We start from the raw sequence: 24390 nt of genomic DNA on the forward strand, positions 1-24390 counted from the left end.
ATTTGCTTAAACTTGGCAGATTTAGATCCCCTCTTTCAGTTGTCAACAGCCAGCGGGGGCATAAACAAGAACAGCCAAGTAGGTAATCTCATTTGCAACTGATGGGAGTCCTTGGTGATGATGATAGTCCTGTGAGAAAGAAAGTTGCTTTGATTCAGGCCAGTAAGCATTGACATTGGTGGAAATGACATGCTCCTGGGTGGGTAACATCCCCAACCTTCAGGGACTTGGCGGAGGGTCGAAGCTATTCCAAAGTGAAGCTGGTTAATTTGAAAAAGAATTTTTTGTCTATGTCTTCTTTGCCTCCCCCCTCCGCTCTGGATATGCAGTAAAAGTTCCCTTAAAAAAAGAAAGAAAGAAAACAACAAAACGAAGCCTGCTTTGTTGCTGTGTGTGATATATATATATATATTTTACAGTCTCTGTCTGTGTTGCTGAAATAACCCCACTCTTTCGTGTCAACTCTTACCTAGGAGCCGTTCCGCAGACTCACTGATGTAGGTTTTATTTCCCTGCCCTCCTCCCTTCCTGCATGGCAACTAGACCCAAGGATTAAGCTTCACCGCATGATGCAACTTCATGTTGGGTCTCCTGATTACCAGTGTCAATCAACTGCTCTTCTAATTGCTTGGTGCATGCTTCTCCTAACAGTCAGAACGCTGAATGCAAACTAAAGCATCAAATGCATGAGTAAAAGACCATGGATCTGTAAATATTTTGAATACACAAGAACAGTTCAGATGCTGTCTTGACTGGACAATGTCTTTAGTCCATTTTTGCTTGATGCTTTAAAAATCAAAACTGTTGACTGTATTGTGAAGGTCTCAGCAGGTGACAGACCTTAGGTGACTGATTGGTATCAGAAAGGAAACAGTATTTGGATCGGGGGCAGATGTGGTATTCTACAGGTTTGGACCGGATTGCCCGAACCGATAGTGGAAATCGTGGGAGGCTCTGCTCACACACACCCAGCTCTATGGCATCCCAGTTAGGCCCTTTTTTCCCCAAAAGCACATGAGTGGAACGATCTGTGCATGCGCGGAGGTGGCTCTTTCGAGCGAACCGGTAGGGAAGGTAAGTGTATACTACCCCTGTCCGGGAGCCACCAGAAAAATTGAGTTGGTTAGATTGGGATATCAAACTCATTGCAGAAAGAAGGTAATGACAATCAACTTTTGTGATATTGCCAGAAAAACAGCAGATGCAATTCATCATTAGGGCTTATTTATAGAGAGAAGAGCATAAATAATTATTCAAGATTGAAAATAATGTTCCCACACCAGGTAATTTGCCTTCATTTGAAGCTTTAGCTCTTAAACATAATTGGAGATGTCAAGGTCAAGGGACACCAGTTGTCTGTGGGAAAAAGGGAAATATGAGCTTTGGACCCGAAAATCAACTACCCAATATTATGCTCAATTATTTATTTATTTATTTATTTATTTATTTATTTATTTATTTATTTATTTATTTATTTATTTATTTATTTATTTAGTTAGTTAGTTAGTTAGTTAGTTAGTTAGTTAGTTAGTTAGTTATTCCCGCGCTAATATTATTAGAAATAAACCCCACAAAAGTCTTGTCTTTCTGCAGTACCTAGCAAATGTGTTAGATTCTTGTCTATAGACAAGAATCTACTGAGAGCTAAATCGGAACCAGAGGAGGGTCAAAATAATTCAAGAGAGACTTGGACTTTTTGTGGCAACATAACAATTCTAAGATGTTGATGCATTTAATCCCGCCCTCTATTTCTGCCTCCTTTTCTACTACAGGCTCCTACATCACATTGATCCCAAAGTGTTCCCCATTAATGTTCTGTTTTGAAAAGTATTTGTCAAAAAAACACTATAAAAATCGGAGGAGGTCAAATTTATCAGCATTTTAAGCTTTCAGCGGAGTCCTGCCACAAGTCAGTTTTAACGGATTGTAACTTCCCTTGTTCGCTAGGGATTCGAACTGCCGAAGTGCTGACCTTTCTGATTGACAAGCTCAGCATCTTAGCCACTGAGCCACTGCGTCCCTTAACGGAGTGAGCTCCTGTTACTTGTCCCAGCATCTGCCAAACTAGCAGTTCAAAAGCACATAAAAGTGCAAGTAGAAAAATAGGAATCACCTTTGGTGAGAAAGTAACAGTGTTCCGTGCGCCTTCGGCATTTAGTCATGCCAGCCACATGACCACGGAGACGTCTTTGGATAGCGCTGGATCTTTGGCTTTGAAACAGAGATGAGCACTGCCCCGTAGAGTCAGGAACGACTAGCATGTATGTGTGAGGGGAACCTTTACCTTTAACCTCTTTTTAAACAAGGAATTTGTCCCAAGGCTTTTGTCTATATACAAAACATAATCTGCTTGATTTTGTTTCAAGATTGATTGCTATTCTCTAGAATTCCGTGACTGGTAGGAAGGAAATGGTGAAGGAAATTTGGTTTTGAATGATGAGAGCATATTACTGCCATCTTGAGCGTGAAAGTGAAATTTATGTAAATAGGTCTGATTGTAAAGTACAAAGGAAAAAACATCTTAGCCTTTTGCTTTAGATGGAGGCTGGTGGAAGCGTTCATGGTTGATCTAAACACATATATCCTTTAATCTGTCGGAAAGGCAATATATAAAACAATTTAAAAACCATAAAATGCAAATAAGCAGCCTACAAACAAATAGGAAAAGAAGAAGAAGAAGAAGAAGAAGAAGAAGAAGAAGAAGAAGAAGAAGAAGAAGAAGAAGAAGAAGAAGAAGAAGAAGAAGAAGAAGAAGAAGAAGAAGAATTTAACTTGATATTTTAAACTTTTGTATTGATTTATTTATTAGCTGTACAGTTTGGTATATTTTACCCTCCTCTTATACATGTATTTATATAGTTATTTCTACGTTTTAATCTGTTGTATTTTAATACGGACTGTACACCGCCCCGAGTCCCTTTCGGGAGAGGGGGCGGTATATAAACGCTAATAAATAAATAAATAAAATAAGAAGAAGAAAAGGTAAACAGACATCCGAGGCCATTGTACCCCACAACAGCAGCAGCCTCCAAACTGCCTAAAAGCAAGTTGGCAGTTTCAAATAATCCCCTTTAACCTAATTATTCTAAGTCAGTGATGGTGAACCTTTTTTGACTCGGGTGCCAAAAGCATGCACAGGTGCACTATCGCACACACTTGAATGCCCACCCCTCACAATTTAATGCCCCCTGCACATGCACGTGTAACCCCACTGCTGCCCTTCGCATGTGCGCATGGCTTTCTTGGAGCCTGGAGAGGGCGAAAACGGCCTCCCTGCCCCCCCGGAGGCCAGAAACAGCTTGTTTTCAAACTTTCGGTGGGCCTGGTAGATCCGTTTTTCACCCTCCCCAGGTTTCAGGGGCTTTCTAGAAGCCTGGGGAGGGCGGAAAAGAGCCCAACATGCAAACCAGAAGTCTGGTTTGTGCTTTGGGCTGTTTTTTGCCCTCCCCATGCTTCAGTGTGAGCTGAAGCTGGCAGGGCAATGCCTTGCATGCCCTCAGAAATGGGTCCGTGTGCCACCTGTTGCACGCATGCACGCATGCCATAGGTTCGCCATCACAGTTCTAAGTGATTTGCAAGAAAGCCATTAAAACAGTCAGAATGTATGAAGGTGAAAAGAAGGCAGGTGGCATTTGGCATCACAATCAAGGAGGCTTCTTTCTGGGGTTGTGCAGCATTTTTAGACATACTCAGGAGTGGTTTGCTAAACTGGCACCTTTCTATTGGGATGGGCTTCAAAAATATTAGCAAGGGGTTCTTCCTGGTTGCTGGATGGGCATGACCATGGTGGGCGTGGCCTACTCAACCTCCTGCACCACAGCCGGGGTGGGCGGGGTTTGCCTTTGGGCTCCAGAGGGTTTTCTCAAGCCTCCAGGGGGGCGAGAACGTCCTCGGGCCCATTTCCGGCATTCCTAAACTTCCAGTTGGCCCGTTTTTCACCCTCCCCGAGACTCCGCATGCACTCTGCACTTAACCTGCATCCAAAACGGACTGGTGGGGACTCCTGGGTGGGGTGGGGTGGGCGGGGCCAGCCAGGAATGGGATTTGGGGGTTCTTCAAACAGCACAGAATCTTAGCTAGAGGTTCTCCTGAACCCCTGCGAACCCCCAGCAGCCCACCCCTGCTCCATGTCTCTTACAGGGTAGCTAGGACTTCCCATCCTATTCTTTGAAAAGGAACGCTTCCCAAAGTTTCCAGGGCAAACGAGATAACACAATATCATTGTTTTATCATGTCTTCTGTCAGTGAGAATCATTGTAAGGAAAAGATGTGTGATTCAAAAATTGTATTAATTTTAACAAAGCGTAAAATATAAAAATATAAATAAAGGTGAAGGTAGAATAGAGGAGGAAAGGGGGAAGAGAGAAAAGTGTATGGTGGAGGAGAAAAAGAAGAAAAATCATTGACTTCCACTCCTTTTAAATAAGATACTAAGGTAATGACAGCATGAATCCTCAACATTTTACTTTTATATAATAGCACATAGGGGCCATTTTTGTAACACCAAACGTATCCAATCAACAAAACACGAAATCAAAATTTCTTTTTTCCCTCACCTCGAGCACAAAGTCCACAAGTGGTTTCCAAGTAGAAACAAAAGTAATTGCTTTTTTTACTTCCATCAAAGCAGTCAGTTTAGCCATCTCTGCCAACTCCGTCAACTTTTGCAGCCATTCGTCCATTGTGGCAATCACAGCATCCTTCCATTTTTGGGCATGAAGTAATCTTGCTGCCATCAGTTTGTAGGGAAAGACATGAAAGTCCTTGGATTTGAGTGGGTTAAATTTCTGAAGCACAGGTTTGGGATTCTGTATTTGCAAATTTCTGTAGCTACTGTGCGAAGAGCAGTAGTTTTCAATTTGGCCTGTCTGGCATTTAATAGTGCAGTCTTAAAAGCAATAAAACTTTCACTTCTCAAAGAAAATATAACATGCACCACACATGAGAGATGGGGGAGAGGGAGGGAGGGAGAGAAAGAGGGAGAGGGAAAGAGGGAGAGGGAGAGAAAGAAAGAGGGAGAGGGGGAGAGAGAGGGAGGGAGAGAGAGAAAGAGGGAGAGGGAGGAAGAGAGAAAGGAGGAGAGGGAGGGAGAGAGAGAGTAAGGGGGAGAGGGAGGGAGAGGGAGGGAGAGGGAAAGGGAGAGGGGGAGAGGGAGTGAGAGAGAGGGAAAGGGAGAGTGGGATACAGAGAGGGTGGGAGGAAGGGAGAGGGAGAAAGAGAGATTGCAGCTCATTTCTTACCTCATACAAAATGTTCATTAACCATTCACATTAGCTGCTCATTAAACAAAAGAGGCTGTCTTGAATATACTTAAATTCTCGTCATTATTTGAAGTTTGTTAAGATTAATTAATTCACCTGGTGTTAGGACCAAACAAAAAAGGTTTGTAGTAGAAGTGATGATCTAAACACAACATTCAGAATGGATCCAATGCCACCTTGCTGCTACTGGTTAGAGAAGACTAGACAAATTGGCTACAACCTAATTTCTTGGTTTAGAAATTAATCCATCTGGATCCAAATGGCTCCATTGGTTTTGTGAAAATAATGAGATGAAGAGGTGCAGAATATCCTGTATAACAGAAATTTGCCCCTGATAAATGGATGGTTTAGATTGCCCATTAAATGACTGGCAGTCATTCTGTCAAAGTCCCTGGGCCAATTTTCTAAATGTGCCCACTAGCTGAGAACAATGGAAACTTTGGCACTTTATCATCCAGACTGAAAATTTATCAAAAAAATCACATTTATGAGTAAGGCTGATAGTTCATCAAACAGTGCCTGGAGTTAATTTATCACTATGTACAAATTATATAGAACCTTATATTCAATAACTTTTTTGTTGTTGTTGCTGGAACTGAGTTATTTGTGGCATCTTCAAAACCTTTTTAACTCTAGACATGGTAATACATTAACTGTGAAGAAGATGAAACGTATTTAAAAAGTATTAATCAAGTTTGTGACCCAGCCTTGGGCACTACATCTGTAAGAGGTCATCAAGACATATTCTTCAGATTTAGTGGTTATTTATCTTTATAGAATTCAGTTCTGAAATATATAGATCCATCACTTTTGACTTGCGATCTTTATGCTACCGATCTATCATCTGGTGTATTAATTCCATCCCTTTAGGATTTAGATCCGTGATGGTGAACCCTCTCTGTGGGCATGCACACCATCGCCAGCTGCTCTTCTGGTTTCCAGTGTCCAGATGCGTGTGTCTGGGTTTCCAGTGTGCCCTTATGCACTGGCCAGCTGGTCTTCGATTTTCCAGCGCTCAGTATGCATGCACCTGTTCTAGTTTGGGCTACAACTAGGTTCGCCATCACTGATTTAGATGATTGTATATATCAGTGATGATGAACATTTTGGCACCAAGTGCTAAAAAGGGAATGTGCGCTTCGCCATGCACACCCTCATCTGTGCTGCGACCCAGAAGAGGAACTGCGCTGGAAAATGAAATTCTGGTTTCCGGCCAGCTAGTCTTCCAATTACTGGCATGCATGCACACACTATCATCACCTGGCTGGCACGCATGCTCGTGCCGGAAAATGAAAGACCAGCTGCTCCAATTTCTGGCACTGCCTTACACACGAAGGCCAGCTGATTGTCATGTGCGCGTGCATGCCAGAAACCTGGAAGAGGAACGGGCGACACCGTGTGTGCCAGGTAACATGGCTCTGCATGCCACTTTGGGCACACATGCCATAGGTTCGCCATCACAGGTATATACGTTAGAGAGACAAATTTCAACTAATTGGTGCCTACTTTTGCACAAGCTTTTTGTACCAGTCCAATATAAATTTTGCACCCTTTTGTCCATCATATCATCATCTGTGTTTAAAAGGTGATATTTCTGATTCTGTTGTTTATCACCCAGGCTGAAAATTTATCAAAGAATTACACTGATGAGTAAGGCAGATAGCTCACCAAACAGTGCCTGGAGTCCATTTATCATTATGTACAGTTTTGGACTTGCAAATCAGATAAAACCTGATATTTAATAATCTTTTTGTTGTAACCCATTTTTTTTAAAAAAAATTGTTAGACAGAACCCTGTCTAAATTTGCTAGAAGGTCCTCTTGCCTAAACATCCTTCTACTGAATTTAGCTGCCATGATATTTTGCTCTCAGATCCTTAAAGGAGAATGGTGTCTCACCAGCTTCACAGTTATCCCTTCATAGTGACTGCTTGGATGTATTTGCACACAACCAGAAAAGTGCACACTGCCTGTACATTAAAATGCAGAAGAAACTGGATAGAGGGAATTTTGATTCTTGAAAAACTTTTGGAACTATTCTTGATCACTGTGGCCCAGATCAAGGTAATTGGGATAGTGTTATGTTTATTTTTGTCTCTTTTCCTCATTAGAGGGAATGAATGTATGGGAAATATAACAGATTACCAATCAGATTATTACCTCACGGATACGTAATCTGGCCATTTATTTTCTCTTATTTGGATAGGGAATGAATAGTTCTGGATTGATCCAGAACCATCTCTCCTGTCAGGGGAAGCTTGAGCTTTTAGTTTGGAATATTTGTTTATAAACACCATTTAGAAATTAGTCTCCTCCCTGCTCATTTCAATTATTGATGCAGCCTACAAAAAAAAAAGAAAGAAAGAAAGAAACCTATTTCCAAATGGCATCCATGCCCCCTCATAATTCTCAACAGGATTTTCAGTGCTGTTTTTGGATGCCAAACTGCCTTAACCTCTTAGAAAACTCATTTTTATTTTATTTTTATTTTAAATGATATTTGCAAATGACACTTGTAAAATGTCAAACCAAAATAAATAGATGAAAACACAGATGCTGTCACTGCTTATTGTGCTATCAATGCATTTCCCCCCCCCCACTTTTTTTTTAAATATGGAAGGACTAAGAGGATTGATCTGGTTTAGGGAATTATGCTTGTGGTAGGACAGAAAGTGAGTCACATCACAGGTAGTCCTCGACTTACAACAAATCATTTGGTGGCCATTCAAAGTTACAAAGGCACTGGAAAAAATGACTTCTGATCATTTTTCACACAACCCTTGCAAGCTTCCCTAAGGTCACGTGATTTATATTCGGATGCTTGACAGTTGACTCACATTTATGATGGTTGCGGTGACCCCTGGAGTCACATGATCCCCTTTTGAATCCTTCTGAAGAGCATGGAAGAAATCAAGAAACTTGTTTTCCAATAGACTCAAAGGAGGGGCAACTCATGGGGATATTCTCAAAGCCTGATTGGTCCAAAGACTGAGGGAAATCCTTTTAACATCCTCCTTTCCCTGTTGGTTCCCAGTTCCTCTCAGTCCTTTGGTCCAAGCACTGTGTTTTTTGGTTCCCAGAGAGAGTGAGTAAAATATTTAAAATTCAGTTTGATTTGACCATTGGCTATTCTAAATTCCAACCTTTCTGAGCTGCTTCTTGCAGGGACAGGGGTCCCCCGTCTCGCAGCAAGCTAATTGGCTTCTCGCCTTTTTCCCCGAGTAAGTTAGGAGCTCGAACCAATCCCTGGTACAGCGGGGGTGTCGGGCTCCGTTTCTGCAGCACCGCGGGAAGGGCTGCCAGTGGGAGACGCCGATCGGGCAGCGGATGATTCAGTTAACTTCAGAAGCCGCGCCTGGGCCAACCAGCCGCGGCAAGCTATTTCAAGCCGTGGCTAAAGAAAAAAAGGTCTGTTGAGCGCGTGGAACCTCCGGTGGCCATTTTGGAAGCGTGTGAGTGGAGGCGGCCATTTTAAGAGCGTGCACTTGGAGGTGGCCATTTTTCTCGCTCTGTTCCCTGGACTTAAATCGCGGCCAGATTCAGGCCGGCAAGTTTCGACACGGGCAGCCCACTAGTATTCCCGCAAGCCCTTACACCGGCTGGTGAACCTGGGTGATAACTCCTGAGACACGTGAGTGGCACCGATGGCGGAAAGCAGGCAGTTCACTCCATAGGCCCTGGGGAGGGCTCAGATGGTGGCTGAGGAAGGAGAGATAGTTGGGCCCAGAATGAGAGCAGCAGCTGCGAGGCCCTCAGCAGCCCAACGCCCTTCCAGGGCAACCCAGAAAGATGAAAGCCGGCGTCCGAGGGTCCTGGACAAGAGGATCGCTAAGGTGGAACAGCAAGCCCAGACTAATAAGCCTCTTCTCCTGGAAGATCCAGATCACCCCTAAGGCCTGAATCTCATCAATCGGCCTCTCCCCTCAGAGGGTTTAGCCCTTCCTCCCCCTCTATCTCCCCCGCAGGGGTACGCAGACAAACTGGCCTAGAGATTTCTCCTTCCCCTCCTATGTCGCCTCAACAGTCCAGGGAGGTGGTCAGGAATCCTTTGGAGGGTTCATCCTGATATTTCCTTCCCCACTATGCTTTAGCTCCACAGGGTTCTGCTCCAGCCCAGTCGGAGGATGAATTTGAGGATATTGAATTGCTCCCTGAGAACATTAAGAGTCTGATCTCCTCAGCCATTTCTAAAGGTGTGGTTCCTGTGGTGGCCTTGCGGGAGCATCAGTCACCTGGAACATCTAGGTCCCAGGTTTCCCACCAGGCCAGGGGTCCCTCAGCCCAGGCAGTCCATTCTAGGCCTACCTCTCCCTCTGTTATAAGTGAAGGTTCAGTGTTAGGGGACGGCCCCGGTCAGGACATGGTTTTTTCAGAGGACGAAGAGACTGTCCTCCCGGACCCTCCAGCCTTCCCCAATCTCTTTTCTCCTCCAATGTTTAAACCATTGTTACACAAGGCCAGAAAGACCACTAATGTCGGGACATGAGATCCTGCCATTCCTCCACCTAGAGACCCTAACTTAGTTATGTTTTCCAATACAGTGACCAATAAGGAGGAGGTCTCAGCTCCTCCCCTCTTTTTGGAGGTGGTCAAAGATCAGTGGGCTCGACTTTTCCCAACCCGGGCAGTAACGACCGCGGCTTTTACAACATGAGCAGGCCTTCTCTCAGGCCCTTCAACTGCCTATTGTAGACAATCCAATAGCCAATCTCTTCTCAATCCTATATGTTTATATTGGAATCTTCTTTTCAACAATGGAATGGAATGGAATGGAATAGAATAGAATAGAATAGAATAGAACAGAACAACAGAGTTGGAAGGGACCTTGGAGGTCTTCTAGTCCCCCCTCCTGCCTACACCACTTCAGACAAATGGTTATCCAACATCTTCTTAAAAACTTCCAGTGTTGGAGCATTCACAACTTCTGGAGGCAAGTTGTTCCACTGATTAATTGTTCTAACTGTCAGGAAATTTCTCCTTAGTTCTAGGTTGCTTCTCTCCTTGATTAGTTTCCACCCATTTCTTCTTGTCCTACCCTCAGGTGCTTTGGAGAATAGCTTGACTCCCTCTTCTTTGTGGCAGCCCCTTAGATATTGGAACCCTGCTATCGTGTCTCCCCTAGTCCTTCTTTTCATTAAACTAGACATACCCAGTTCCTGCAACTTAGTTCAATTGTTTAAAAGATTCTTAAGGCATTTACTTAAATTATTGTATACATGCTAAATGTGTGTTATACGTTGTTTGCTTTGGTTTTAATTAAAATTTTAGAAAAGTGAATCATTGTAGCTCATTTACAGAAACACTGACATAATTTGCTTTTGCTGTAACTTACGGTTGATTTTAGAGCAAATTTGCTGGTATATATTTCAAACAGATTTATGCAATTATATTTTTAGGAAAACATTTTCTCTAAAAGTATGTGTGATGGTATTATTTATTATTATTATTCTCTGGTAATATAAATCTCAAACCAGAAATAATGGGACAAAATGAAATCTATAAAACAAAGCATTTTTAAACTGTATGTTTGTAATAGCCAATTATGTACCTGCTCATTATCTTCCAGATGACTTTAAATCTTCAACATTATTTTTATATTAGATCTGGCAGACCTTTCTACACCTGAATCACATTTTATAGGCTACAACTAAATACATTTTGAAGTTTCAGGCTTCTGTATGGCGAAAAAAAATGGATGATTAATTTTTAATCTTAATTATTTTTCATATAATATATTGATGATATTATACAGATTTTATCAGTTTCTTTTAGCTTTACTTTTATGGTTGATCTCTTTCATCTCCCAAGATCATTATAATGTTTTATTTAAGCTTCCATGTGAAAGCACTGTCAAGTCAGCACATTTTCTGACAGTTAATTGAATAGTTAATTTACAGCATCTTAGAACTTCTCCAATTCATTGTTAATTACTTTCCAGAAAGCTTATAGCTGGGAAGGAAGAAATCATTGGCAACTAATTATGTACCTGCTGCCTGCAATTAGAATGAAACCTGTTCTAGGCAGTATAGCGGTTCTCTTAATAGTCTGGTTATTATATGATTATTTGTTTTGAATTGGCTTTTATGTGCAAATCATGAGGGTGGAGGAAAAAAGGAAGGAAGGAAGGAAGGAAGGGAGGAAGGAAGGAAGGAAGGAAGGAAGGAAGGATTTGACATTTGGATTTCGTTTTTGACTCTGCTTTTGCATCATTTCTTTAATGATTCTATTCCAATCTATTTCTTTGATATTAGTGTAACTCTTGTCCCACAGCAAGTTATCCCATAGCAAGTTGGCCATGGCAAGTTGGTTGTAGTGAATTGGCCATGGTGAATTGTTATAGATCCATCTCTCCCAAGATATCTCTGGAGTAATACTATGCAGAGACCTCCCATTCTAAATTTCTCCCTTTTATCCTCCTCTCCCCCCTTCCTCCTCCTCCTCCTCCTCCTCCTCCTCCTCCTCCTCCTCCTCCTCCTCCTCCTCCTCCTCCTCCTCCTCCTCCTCCTCCTCCTCTTCCTCCTCCTCCTCCTCCTCCTCTTCCTCCTCCTCCTCCTCCTCCTCCTCCTCTTCCTCCTCCTCCTCCTCCTCCTCCTCCTCCTCTTCCTCCTCCTCCTCCTCCTCTTCTAAATATTTTAAAAGTTGTGAAAAGTACACTTTAATGTAATTTGATTCCTTGAATGTAGATGCTTGGTGACGTTAGGAAAGTCATGATTATCATGAAAGGATCAGTAAGTGAACTCAGTACAGCATGACCCCAAAGTCAATGGTGGATAATGTTTTCTGCATGTGTACAAATATGGACGATGAAGGAATAATGAAATAAAATTCAGCGGATGTTGAGTGAAGACACATAATTCTTCTGAATGCTTAACTTTATCCAAAATACACAATTAAATACCAGGCAGATTTTCACAATCTTTTAAAAGAGGAAGGTACACACAATGGAATATCATAGCCCAGAATTACCTATTTATTTTTCACAATCTTTTAAAAGAGGAAGGTACACACAATGGAATATCATAGCCCAGAATTACCTATTTATTTTTCACAATCTTTTAAAAGAGGAAGGTACACACAATGGAATATCATAGCCCAGAATTACCTATTTATTTTTCCTAATTGTCAGCCTGTCCTATGTATCCTTCATATATATTGTTTCTCTCTCTCTGTCTCTCTCACTCTCTGTATGTATGTACACATATATGTACACATATACACACACATAAATATATATGTATATGTATGTGTGTGTGTGTATGTATGTATGTATATGTATATGTATATGTATATGTATATGTATATGTATATGTATATGTATATATGTATATATGTATACATGCATATATGAAACAATATACATGTGTATGTGTGTACTATGAAGCTACTGTACACGCACACACACTATACAGTAGCTTCACAGTATATGTCAGTGATAAGTAAGGTAACAAAATATTGAGTATTTTTCAGTTTCAATAGTTGAACTCTGTAATAGGAAAGCTAGGTTGAACGAACTACCTTATTCACTTTCATCAGTTAGTTTCACAATATGTACTTGATGTGTGACTCATCTGTACAGCTAACACTTGACATATGTGCAGCCTTAGGCTGTAACTCATCTGTAAAGGATAGAATAGTAATCCCAACTAAGATCAGCATGATAAGTATTGGGCCATGTCGATGGAGATTCTCCATCATCCAGGCCATGGTTGTCCCAAAGGTGCTTTTTCAAGAGGCAGCTGGACTTTCTGGTTTTTCTTTGAAGACATTTCACCTCTCATCCAAGAAGCTTCTTCAGCTCTGACAGGATAGTGGGGAATGGAAGGATTTATATTCCTTGCAGACAAATGGTCACTGGCATTCTTTTAGAGAGTTGTTGAGGCCACCTGGAGGTTTGTCTGTGTCCTCAGTGGCACCTGAATGGTGCAAATGGGTGTGGAGGCTTCTTGGAACTGCTTAAAAGACCAGTGTTGTAGACTGGAGATAGATGATGTCATCTCCCCCCCACTCTGTTGAGAGAAGGCTGTTCAATTTTGACATAGATTGCCTCTTTAACCCCCTTTTCAAACCAGCGGTCTCCTCTGTCCAAAATGTGGACTTCGCTGTCTTTAAAAGACAAGCCTTAGTCTTTTAAATGCAGATGGACTGCTGAATCTTATCCTGATGGATTTGTTCTCCTATGTTACCTTTACATTCCCCAATATCCAGTCAGAGCTGAAGAACCTTCTTGGATGAGAAGCAAAACGTCTTCAAAGAAAAACAAGGCAGTCCAGTTGCCTCTGAAAAAAACACTTTTGGGACAGTGTGTGTCCATGTTTTCATTAGGAGCTGGAACTGACTCAGTGGCACTTGCTAAATAGCTAGGCAAAACCACATTACCTACCATACAAGGAACCTTGAAAACCAAATGCATGAATATTATAATATCTCAAGATTCCCCATGTCCTTCCTTTACAATAACAAAATGAAGACAAGCACAGCACAATTATCCCTTTTTCAGATCCATGACTTCAAGTTAACCTTGGAGCATCTGATCACAGGTGAGCTACAAATAGCCCAATTCACTTTTCTTTCCCAGTGCATATTTTTATGTTGATTTCTTGATAATAGGACATTGTGGGGAAGCTATGGGTGAATGAGGTAAAAGGCTTTCTCAGGAACAGCAATTTAACAGTAAATGTTCCGGCAGAAAATGGGTAAGAGAAATTGCACTGTTTTTTTTTTAAACTCCCTACAATCAAGGCAGGGACATTCCTTTGAAGTTTCCAAGATTTTGCCTGCTTACTCTTAAGATGGCATTAAAAATTGTTGTTGTTAGTTGCGAAATTGTGTCCAACCCATCACAACCCCATGGACAACGTTCCTCCAGGCCTTCCTGTCCTCTACCATCCTCTGAAGTCCATTTAAGCTCATGCCGACTGCTTCGGTGACTCCATCCAGCCACCTCATTCTCTGTCGTCCCTTTCTTCTTTTGCCCTCAATCTTTACCAGCATTAGGCTCTTCTCCAGTGAGTCCTTCCTTCTCATTAGGTGGCCACAGTATTTGAGTTTCCTCTTCAGGATCTGGCCTTCTAAAGAGCAGTCAGGATTGATCTCCTCTAGGACTGACCGGTTTGATTGCCTTGCAGTCCAAGGGATCGCAGGAGTCTTCTCCAACACCATAGTTCAAAAGCCTCAATTCTTTGACGTTTAGCCTTCCTTGTGGTCCAACTTTCACAGCCATACATTGCAACTGGGAAAACTGTAGTCTTTTGTTGGCAGGGTGATGTCTCTGCTTTTTAGTATGCTGCTTAAATTTGCCATAGCAAACATTAAAAATACCTTCCTGAAATCTCTGCCATTCTTGCTTCTTTGGTCTTTTCAGTTGCATGGGTCTTTATCACATATATAATATTGGTTTGCTCACCCCAGTCCCATACAAGTTCAGTGTATTGTAGAAGACAAAAAAAGTTTGTTGGTTTTAATCACTTTGGATAGAGTTTCATGCAATGGTGAAACAAATCTTTGGTCCTTGTCCATCAGGGAAAATGTTTGCTGCTTATGAAATGCCTGAGTTTAAGAAAGGGCATGCTACTATTATAACTGTTTGAGCTCTTTACAAGTAAACTGGAAATTGACTGCATGTGCAGCTAACCCACTCACTGCCTTTGAGTAGACTACAAGTTACTAGAATGCATAGACTTGTGCTTGCCAATGAATTTAACCACGGATTTGCAGAACTGCCACGATGCTAACTGGAATGAGACATTGTGATGTATTTGTTGCAACCAAGTCTTGCAGTTTGTTAATGAGCATCCTTCCATTGTATTGATTTTCATCCCAATATTAACTGATTTGTAAGCACAACGAAGCATAATCACTGACCGCTTATATTTTTATGCCAACCAAGTGATAATTTGTGCAAAATATTGGGATGTGCTGTTTTATCTCAAGGATGTCAACTGTGGTCTTCTCTAAGCATTTCACGGGACTCTCACAAATAAATCACTTTTTAAACATTGATACAAGCTGGTATATCGGAATAGAGCATGGTGCCACTTTGTATACAGGATGCTAAACCAAATACGGTATGCCTTGATTCTTCAAGAAAAAAAATACATTTGCATTGACTGCTTGAGAAAATGGGAGGGGGAGGGTAATTTAATCTGCATGTGAAAATTAACCCTTAGAGTCCTGCTTTTAATTCTGGGACTTTTGTTCTGTGTTATTTTCTTCAAAACGAGATTCTCTTTTATTTCTTTGAAGTTTGATATTGATCCAGTCACCTGTACAATTTCACTCAGGTTTTCTAAACTGGGAGAATATCCTCCTGTGATAACCTTCCTTTTCCTTGTCAAAAGAAGAATGAAACGCACTAAACTCACATGGACATTTTTTTAAAAAAAAGGCAAGATTAAATCATTCATGATGGCCTGCAAAAATAGAAAAAAAATGTTGTATAAATTCCTTAAAATGGCCCAATGTTGAGGGGGAAATAAAGTCTGTCTGGTTTACTTTTTGTACCATTCAATAGTAGAAATTGTTCTTTGGCAACTAGTTGAGAAAATTCCCCGTCACGGAGGGTGGAAGGTTGGCTCTCTTCCTGGAAGATTAAGCTGTTACACAAAACTATTGGCTAATCGAATTGTAACCTTGGTGCGTGTCTTTAAATGCTTTGTAGAAAGAAGTCAGTTCTTTAAGGGTTAATGTGGGGGTTGAGGTTACTCTTGCTTGTCCTTCCTTTAAAACGCCTGCATGCTTCTCTGTTTCCGCTGTTGACTGAAGACGTTTAGTAATAAGAGTACCCAAGGGTTTAGTCTACTAACAGGTACTCAAAGGACAATATGAGGACCCATCATTCTGGGCCTTTGGGAAAATAACAAGGACTGAATTATCTAGATCAGGGGTGTCCAAACTTGGGAACTTTAAGACTTGTGGACTTCAACTCCCAGAATTCCCCAGCCAGCCTGGGGAATTCTGGGAGTTGAAGTCCACAAGTCTTAAAGTTCCCAAGTTTGGACACCCCTGATCTAGATAATGCCAATGGTCAACGGACTTTATTTATGGGGTTGATATAGCTGCGCTCCAGGCAGCACATGTAGATAGTCCTCAACTTACAACAATTCATTTACTCACCGCTCAAAGTTACAGCGTCCCATAAAAAAATAAGTGACTTATTACCAAGTGTTCCTGCTTACGACCATTGCAGCATCCCGGTGGTCACATCATCAAAATTCAGAACACTCGGCAACTGACTCATATTTATGACAATTGCAGTGCCCCTTCTATGACCTTCTGATGAGCAAAATCAATGGGGAAGCCAGATTCCCTTAATAAACCGTGTTACTAACTTAACCAGAGATGGGCTCCAAAAATTTCAGCAATGGGTTCTCTGCCCGGTTGCTAGGTGGGTGTGGCCATGGTGGGTGTGGCCTAGTCGGTCTCCTGCACCCCAGGCTCCGGAGGCTTTCCTCGAGCCTCTGGGAGGGCAAAATTGCCTCTCCCGGGCTCCAGAAGGCTTCTGGGAGGCCTGTTTTCCACCCTCCCGGAGCTCCGTGTGGGTCCTACACTTACCTCACATCCAAAAATAGCCTCGTGGAGACTCCTTGGAGGGGCGGGGTGGGGTGGGCGGGGCCAGCCAGGGGTGGTATTTTCAGGTTCTCTGAACCGACCGTAACATTAGCTACGGCAAACCCGTAGCAGCCCACCCCTGAACTTAACCAGTGGGGTGATTCACTTCACAACACCGGCAAGAAAAGTTGTAAAATAGAGCAAAGCTCACTTAATGAAGGTCTCGCTTAGCAACATAAATTTTGGGCTCAGTTGTGGTCGTAAGTCGAGGATTACCCACATCAAATACAAACCCTGGAAAAATCCTGCTCTACTTTGGCTTGCAAGAGGGTATAATATCCACAAAAAGGAATCCATGAACAAACATAAGCAACAATATCTCTCCCATATATATATATATTCATCCCTGAAGACGGACAGGGTTGGAGTCACCTAAATCTTAATTTTTAACCTTATTTTTTTTTTCTATGCTGGTTTTCTTCTTCCAAATAATTCTGATCTTTTCTTTTCTTTTTCTTAAATAGCCCCATAGAATCTTGCCAGAATTTCTACAAAGATTTCACGTTACAAATAGACATGGCTTTCAATGTGTTCTTCCTGCTCTACTTTGGCTTGCGGGTAAGTGTATCCCCGTTCCATACCTGGGTTGTGTTTTGGAGTGTGTGTGTGTGCAAAATGAGTTGCAGCATTGTCTTCCCCGGATGTTTTCATCAGGGAACCTACCAATTTGATGGAAGCCCTTTAACCTGATGGATTATTTAGTATCTACGGCTATCACTAAGTGTTGTCTCTAATGTTTTATGATGAATGTATTTTTACAATGACTATGATAATAGTTTAGAATAGAATAACAGAGTTGGAAGGACCTTGAAGGTCTTCTAGTCCAACCCCCTGCTTAGGCAGGAAACCCTACACCCCTTCAGACAAATGGTTCTCCAACATTTTCTTAAAAACTTCCAGTGTTGGAGCATTCACAACTCTGGAGGCAAGTTGTTCCACTGATTAATTGTTCTAACTGTCAGGAAATTTCTCCTCAGTTCTAAGTTGCTTCTCTCCTTGATTAGTTTCCACCAATTGCTTCTTGTTCTACCCTCAAGTGCTTTGGAGAATAGCTTGACTCCCTCTTCTTTGTGGCAACCCCTGAGATATTGGAACACTGCTGTCATGTCACCCCAAATCCTTCTTTACATTAAACCAGACATACCCAGTTCCTGCAACCGTTCTTCACATGTTTTAGCCTCCAGTCCCCTAATACTCTTAGTTGCTCTTCTCTGCACTCTTTCTAGAGTCTCAACATCATTTTTACATTTATCACTATTATGGTATGTACACAGAGAGCTTATGCACCAGAGACAAATTCATTGTGTGTCTAATCACACTTGGCCAATAAAGAATTCTAATTCTATTTCTAAAACTTGCCTATCTCTTCTGAGCAAACTACTTGAAAGATTTGCTCAAACCCACATTGGGATGAGGAATGCCACGCAACACACACACACACACACACACACACACACACACACACACACTGGTGACACCACACTTGGAGTACAGCATCCAGTTTTGGTTACCACAATACAAAAAAGATGTTCGGACCCTAGAAAGAATGCAGAGAAATGCAACAAAGATGACTAGGGATCTGGAGGCTAAACCATATGATGAACGATTACGGGAACTGGGTATGTCTAGTCTAAGGAAGAGAAGGGATAAGGGTGACATGATAGCTGTTGTCTTCTACTTGAGGGCCAGTCACAGAGAAGAAGGGATCAACTTATTCTCCAAAATACCTGAGGGCAGGAAAAGAAGTGATGGATGTAATTACCAAAAAGCAACTGGATTTTCTTGGGGTTTTTGTTTTTTCCTTGATAACATTTCACTTCTCATCCAAGAAGCTCCTTGGATAAGAAGTGAAACATTTTCAGGGAAAAACCCAGAAAGTCTAGTTGCCTTTCGAGAAACGCCTTTGGGACAACCATAACCTGGATGATTGAGAATCTCCATAGAGAGATGGAAGATTATCAAGGAGAGATACAACCTAAAATGAAGAAGAAATTTCCTGACAGTAAGAAAAGTATCATTGGAATGGCTTACTCTGCACCTGGAGGCTTTCAAGAAGAGACTGGACAACCACTTTTCTGGAAGGGCATAGGGCCGTGATGGTGAACCTATGGCACGTGGAGCCATTTCTTAGGGCATGCGAGGCATTGCCCTGCCAGTTCTAGTGTGCATGTGCATGCTTCTTTTGAGGCCATTTTTCACCCTCCGGAGGCTTCCTTGAAGCCTCCGGAGTGCAAAATCCAGCCCTACGGGCAAACTGGAAGTTTGGGAACAGACTTCCGGCTTGCTCGTAGGTGTGGTTTTTGCCCTCCGGAGAGTTCAGGAGCCTTCAAGGAGGCCTCCCTGAAATGGTTTACTTGTAGGGTCATTTTTTGCCCTACGGAGCCTTCAGAGAAGCCTCCTGAAGGCCCCGGAGGGCGAAAACTAACCCTACGAGCAAATCAGAAGTCCATTCCTGAACTTCTGGTTTGCCCGTAGGGCTGTTTTTTTGCGCTCCAAAGACCCTCTAGAGGTGGGTGGGGGAAGCTGATTTTGCCCTCCCCAGGCTCCTAGAAAGTCTCTGGAGCCTGGGGAGGGTGAAAAAGCACTCCAAAAATGGGGAGAGCGCTAGTTGCGTGCGCATGCTCACGGGGAAGGGGAAGTGCATGCATGCACACAGGGTCATGCACATAGCATTATGTGTGTAGCACATCCACGCACAACCCCCCTGTGCTCGGTTTGCTCCAACGATCAGGTTGGCCCGCCCACCTGTCCCTGCAGTTTACTTACCTATATACTCTCAGCTGATTCGCGCGGCAGAGCAGATTGCTGTGCCTCAGCTGTGTTACTCCCCAGAAGTAACTTGAAAGGTAAGTTTTGTTAAAAACCGCTGACGCGTGCAGTGTGTCACCAAAAGCATGCGATCACCAAACCATTTGTTAAACCGTCAAGATCCCGCCACTGGGTTTATATCATTTGGAAACGCTACTTGTATTTTCCATTTGTTGAATTTTAAACATTGAAAAGTAATACAACTTCCAGTAAGACCCCACTTAGAATACCGCACCTAGTTTTGGTCGCCATGATATAAAAAAGATGTGGAGTCTTTAGAAAGAGCGCAGAGATGAGCAACAAAAATGATTAGGGGACTGGAGGCTAAAACATATGAAGAATGGTTTAGGTGTATTGTGGCATCTTATGACAGACGATACTGCCTCTCACAGTGACGTGCGGTGAGGTTAATGGCTGGGGAGGCTGGTGACGTCATCAGGAAGGCGGGGAATGGGACCACGTGTGCTGGAGGCACACATTTCTGCCTCCGCCCTCCGCAGCTCCCGGGCGCGCAGAGACGGAGGTAGGCAGAATGGCACCGATCCGATCCGGCGGGCGAGCGACCGAGGATCGGGCTGCCTCGCTCGCTCTTTCGTCTGCCCGGATCGCCTCAGTGTCGCTGTGGCTACCTCCGTCCGTGTGTGCCCGGGAGCTGCGGAGGGCGGAGGAGAAATGTCGACGTTTCCGGATGACGTCATCCGGGAGCGCCGACAACATTTCTGCCTCCACCCTCCGGAGCTCACAGGGGTGCCCGGACGGTGGTATAATATTATAATTATATATATATATATATATATTAAAATTTCACTTATTTAATTCTTGTCTGTCTGTCTTTTTTTGCTTTTTTTTTTACAGTTCATAGCAGCCAACGACAAGCTATGGTTTTGGCTGGAAGTAAACTCTGTGGTTGATTTTTTCACCGTTCCTCCCGTGTTTGTTTCTGTGTATTTAAATAGAAGTTGGCTAGGTAAGTATAACAAAATTGCTGTTTCTCCTTGTGTATGTGAGAAGGAAGATGCAGGTACTCCTTTACTTACAACCCCTATTGGGAGCAGAATTTCTGTTGCTAAACAAGAAGGTTGTCAGGCGAGCCAGGCTTGATTTTGCATGCCTGTTGGGGATGGTTGTTAAGTGAATCACTATAGTTATTAAATGAATCTGGCTTTCCCCATTGACATTGATCGTTGTAATCCAGGGGTGTCCAAACTTGGGAACTTTAAGACTTGTGGACTTCAACTCCCAGAATTCCCCAGCCTGGGAATTCTGGGAGTTGAAGTCCACAAGTCTTAAAGTTCCCAAGTTTGGACACCCCTGTTGTAATCCATCTAGGAATGTCAAAATAGTGATCATGTTGTTCTGATCTAGGCTTCCTGAGACCGTAAAAAGCACACACTTAGTCCCCAAAACCCTCTTTTTATTTCAACAGCTGTAAAGTATATTCATTCACAGCCCATAATGAGTCACAAATAGTTTGTAAAAAGTCCGACAGAAGTCTGCCACAGTCTTTTGGGATAAGGCCGATAAGGACCCACCTTTATCTCCCTTGAAACACTGCCAAATACCTAATTGGCAATTAGCTTTCCAAGGCCACACGGAGCACAGAGTCAAAACAGAGCTTCAGAATTTAAACCAACCAGAACAAACAAAGATGCTTCCTGCAAAGGCTCACGTGTCTTTGCTCCTCCTTTATGTCTTATTGGAGGGGCCAATCATCTCCAAGCCTTACTCCCGAGTCAACCCTTTTGTCTTAACTGTTCATGCCTTCTGGCAGCTCTGCGCATGCGTGCACTGGGAACAGGCTCCCCCTGTTCCTCTGCCTTGCTGATGTCCAATTCTGGAGGCTCGGAAGGCAGCACATAGCTACCAGATGGCCCTGGCCCCCTCTCTGCCTCTGACGCAGAGCCCTCATCAGAGCCTTCCCCAAGCTCCAGGACTGCTCCATGTTCCTCCCCAACCTCCTCACTGTCTGACTCTGCTGCCAGCTCCGCCGGCCGCCGGTGGACCATAACACATGTGACCCCAGAAACACTGCAACTGTTGTAAGTACAGACCAGTTGCCAAATGCCCAAAGTTTGATCGTGTGACCTTGAGGATTGCCGTAACAGTCATAAGACTAAGCACTGGTTGTAAGTTACTTTTTTAAAAGATACCATTGCAATTTCAACCAGTTGCTAAACAGAGACTTAAAAGTCAAAGATTGCCTATAGAAGAGAAAATGCCCAGTTGTAAGGTGGTGAAGAGGCATTTCATTAGAATCACCACTGACCTCCGCTCCTTCCGCAAGAAACTCAAGACCCATCTGTTCCAATTAGCTGGCCTGGCCCAATCATAGTTTTAATCTTCAACCCTCCTGGCCGGTATTTTAAATTCCTGGGGTAGATTTTTAAGTAGTTTTAATTTTTATTACTATTGTATAGATTTTTATTTAATTTGTTTTTACGGGGTTCTGATGTCTTTCTATGTATATGGTATTTTAACCTTTGTCTGTACACCGCCCCGAGTCCCTTCGGGGAGAGGGAGCGGTTTATAAATTTAATAAAATAAATAAATAATAAATAAATAAATTCGTGGGAAGCGACCAGCGTGTCTTCTGAACTGATCCTGGGGAATTTCCAAGAACATTTTTTTTTGCAGTCGTTGTTCTAGGATGATATGTGGATTCCTGTCTGGGCTAGATAACCTCTAAGAGCCCTTCTTCTAACACTATGATTCTATTACTCTGAGCATACTTTTCACTAACAACGTGCATTGCCATATTCTGAAAAATGCAAGCTCGTTCAGATAAAAATTCAAAGTGAATCCCACAGGTGCTTTTTCTTGTTTTTTCTTTGAAGACATTTCTCTTCTCATCCAAGAAGCTTCTTCAACTCTGACTGGGGGACGGAAGGATTTTATATTCCTTGCAGGCAGCTGGTCATTTGCATCCTTTTAGAGGGTCCTTGAAGCACTTGGAGGTTTTTCTGGGTCCTGAGTGTCACCTGAGTGGTGCAAACAGTTCCTGTAGTCTGCATTTTTTCCCCTCTGGAAATCTATTCCTACTCCCACACCATTCCAAGGGTGTCCATCCCAAATTGTATAGCTAAAAGTCTGTAGAGATTCTCAGTCATCCAGGTCACGGTGGTCCCAAAGGTGCATTTTCAGGAGGCAATTGGACTCTCTTATTTTTTTTTCTTTTGAAGATGTTTTGCTTCTCATCCAAGAAGCTTCTTCAGCTCTGACAGGATTTCCAGAGGGATGAAAAATGACAGACTGCAGGAAGCAGGAGCACCAATCAGGTGACCCTGAGGACACAGAAAAACCTCCAAGGGCTTCAAGGACCCTCTAAAAGGATGCCAATGACCAGCTCTCGGCAAGGAGTATAAACCCTTCCATTCCCCACTATCCCGTCGGAGCTGAAGAAGCTTCTTGGATGAGAAGTGAAACGTCTTCAAAGAAGAAAGTCCAGTTACCTCCTGAAAAAGCACCTTTGGGACAGCCATGACCTGGATGACGGAGAATCTCTACAGGCATTCAAAGTGAATGAATCTCTCTGCCCGTGGCAGGCTGCAGCTACTTGCAACAAGGAGATAGATGACTGTGTTCATTAGGTGATCTATCTTCCTGACACATTTGCGTAATAGATATGGCTGGCAGGAAGATTCTAATGTTTATATGGGAGAGATTTCCTATGCTGGTGGAAGGAGACCTTTGGTATCACTCAAATCTGTCTTCACTAAGCTCATTTTAAGCAGCACTTACCATATTAAGTTACTATGATGTGAGTTTCTCCTGATGGCTACCATTTGTTCATTTTCCTAGTGCCAGTAACTAAGAGCTGGATGCAAAGTTTGTTTTCATTATATTTAAGTATGATTTAACATTGCATCATGGGAATTCTCAAACTTTGGGTACAATAACTTTTGCAGACCGAATAAGAAGTTACGCTTGGAGCAAATGTTGACAATGTTTTCATTCTATGTGTGTGTGTGAGAGAGAGAGGGGGGAGCAGAAAGAGGGAGAGTGGAAGGAGAGAATGAGAGAGAGGGAGGAGAGGAGGAAGGAGAGAATGAGAGAGGAGGAAGAGAATGAGAGAGGGGGAGGAGAGAGGAGGAAGGAGAGAATGGGAGAGAGGGAGAGAGGAAGAAGAGAAAGAGAGAGAGAGGATGAAGAAAATGAGGGGGAGAGAGAGGGAGAGAGACAGAGGAAGAAGAGAATGAGGGAGAGGGAGGAAGAGAGGAAGAAGACAATGATAGAAAGGAAGAGAGAGGGAGAGAGGAAGGAGAGAATGAAGGAGGGAGGGAGGGGGAGAGAACAAGAGAAAGGATGAGAGAGGAACAGAAGACGGAGAGAAGGAGCAAGAGGGGGAGAGAGGGAGAGTCATAGAGGGAGAGGGAGAGGGAGGGCGGAGGGAGATCCCTATATGGACCTCTTTGATCCTCCAGGGATTCACAGATTCCCAAATCACAGTTTGAGTTGAGTTTACATGATGTATGAGCCCATCCAGCAGGAAACACAGGTTTTTATAAATGAACTGTTCTGTTCTTTCACAGCTATTTCATGAGTGAATCAGAATAACATAATCCTGGGGCTTCCACTGAGTTGTGGCTAGTGCTTTTCTTTCTAAAATCAGGTGGTTTGGGGTTTTTTTTTTGGGGGGGGGGTTCTAAAATCTGGCACACATTTTTCCCTGATGAAGCTGTTCCCCAATGCTTTGTCTGCCTCCCTGTTTTAGTATT

The 24390-nt window shown here is 42.8% G+C and overlaps 1 protein-coding gene across 4 annotated transcripts in view; it reads left to right on the top strand.

Moving 5' to 3' along the window:
• KCNMA1 (potassium calcium-activated channel subfamily M alpha 1) overlaps positions 1-24390 on the top strand; it is a 671545-nt gene that overhangs the window by 367229 nt on the left and 279926 nt on the right. For all 4 annotated transcript variants that reach the window (XR_014175589.1, XM_081955703.1, XM_081955704.1 and 1 more), the window contains exons 4-5: positions 17332-17425; positions 20531-20642. Coding sequence is in view for 3 of the 4 variants with exons in the window: in XM_081955703.1 (XP_081811829.1) it covers positions 17332-17425; positions 20531-20642 (206 nt within the window). In the remaining variant the exon portion in view is untranslated. The remainder of the gene's footprint in view (positions 1-17331; positions 17426-20530; positions 20643-24390) is intronic.

This window comes from Natrix helvetica, assembly GCF_964273705.1.
Source record: "Natrix helvetica genome assembly, chromosome: 5".
NCBI classification, from domain to species: domain Eukaryota; kingdom Metazoa; phylum Chordata; class Lepidosauria; order Squamata; family Natricidae; genus Natrix; species Natrix helvetica.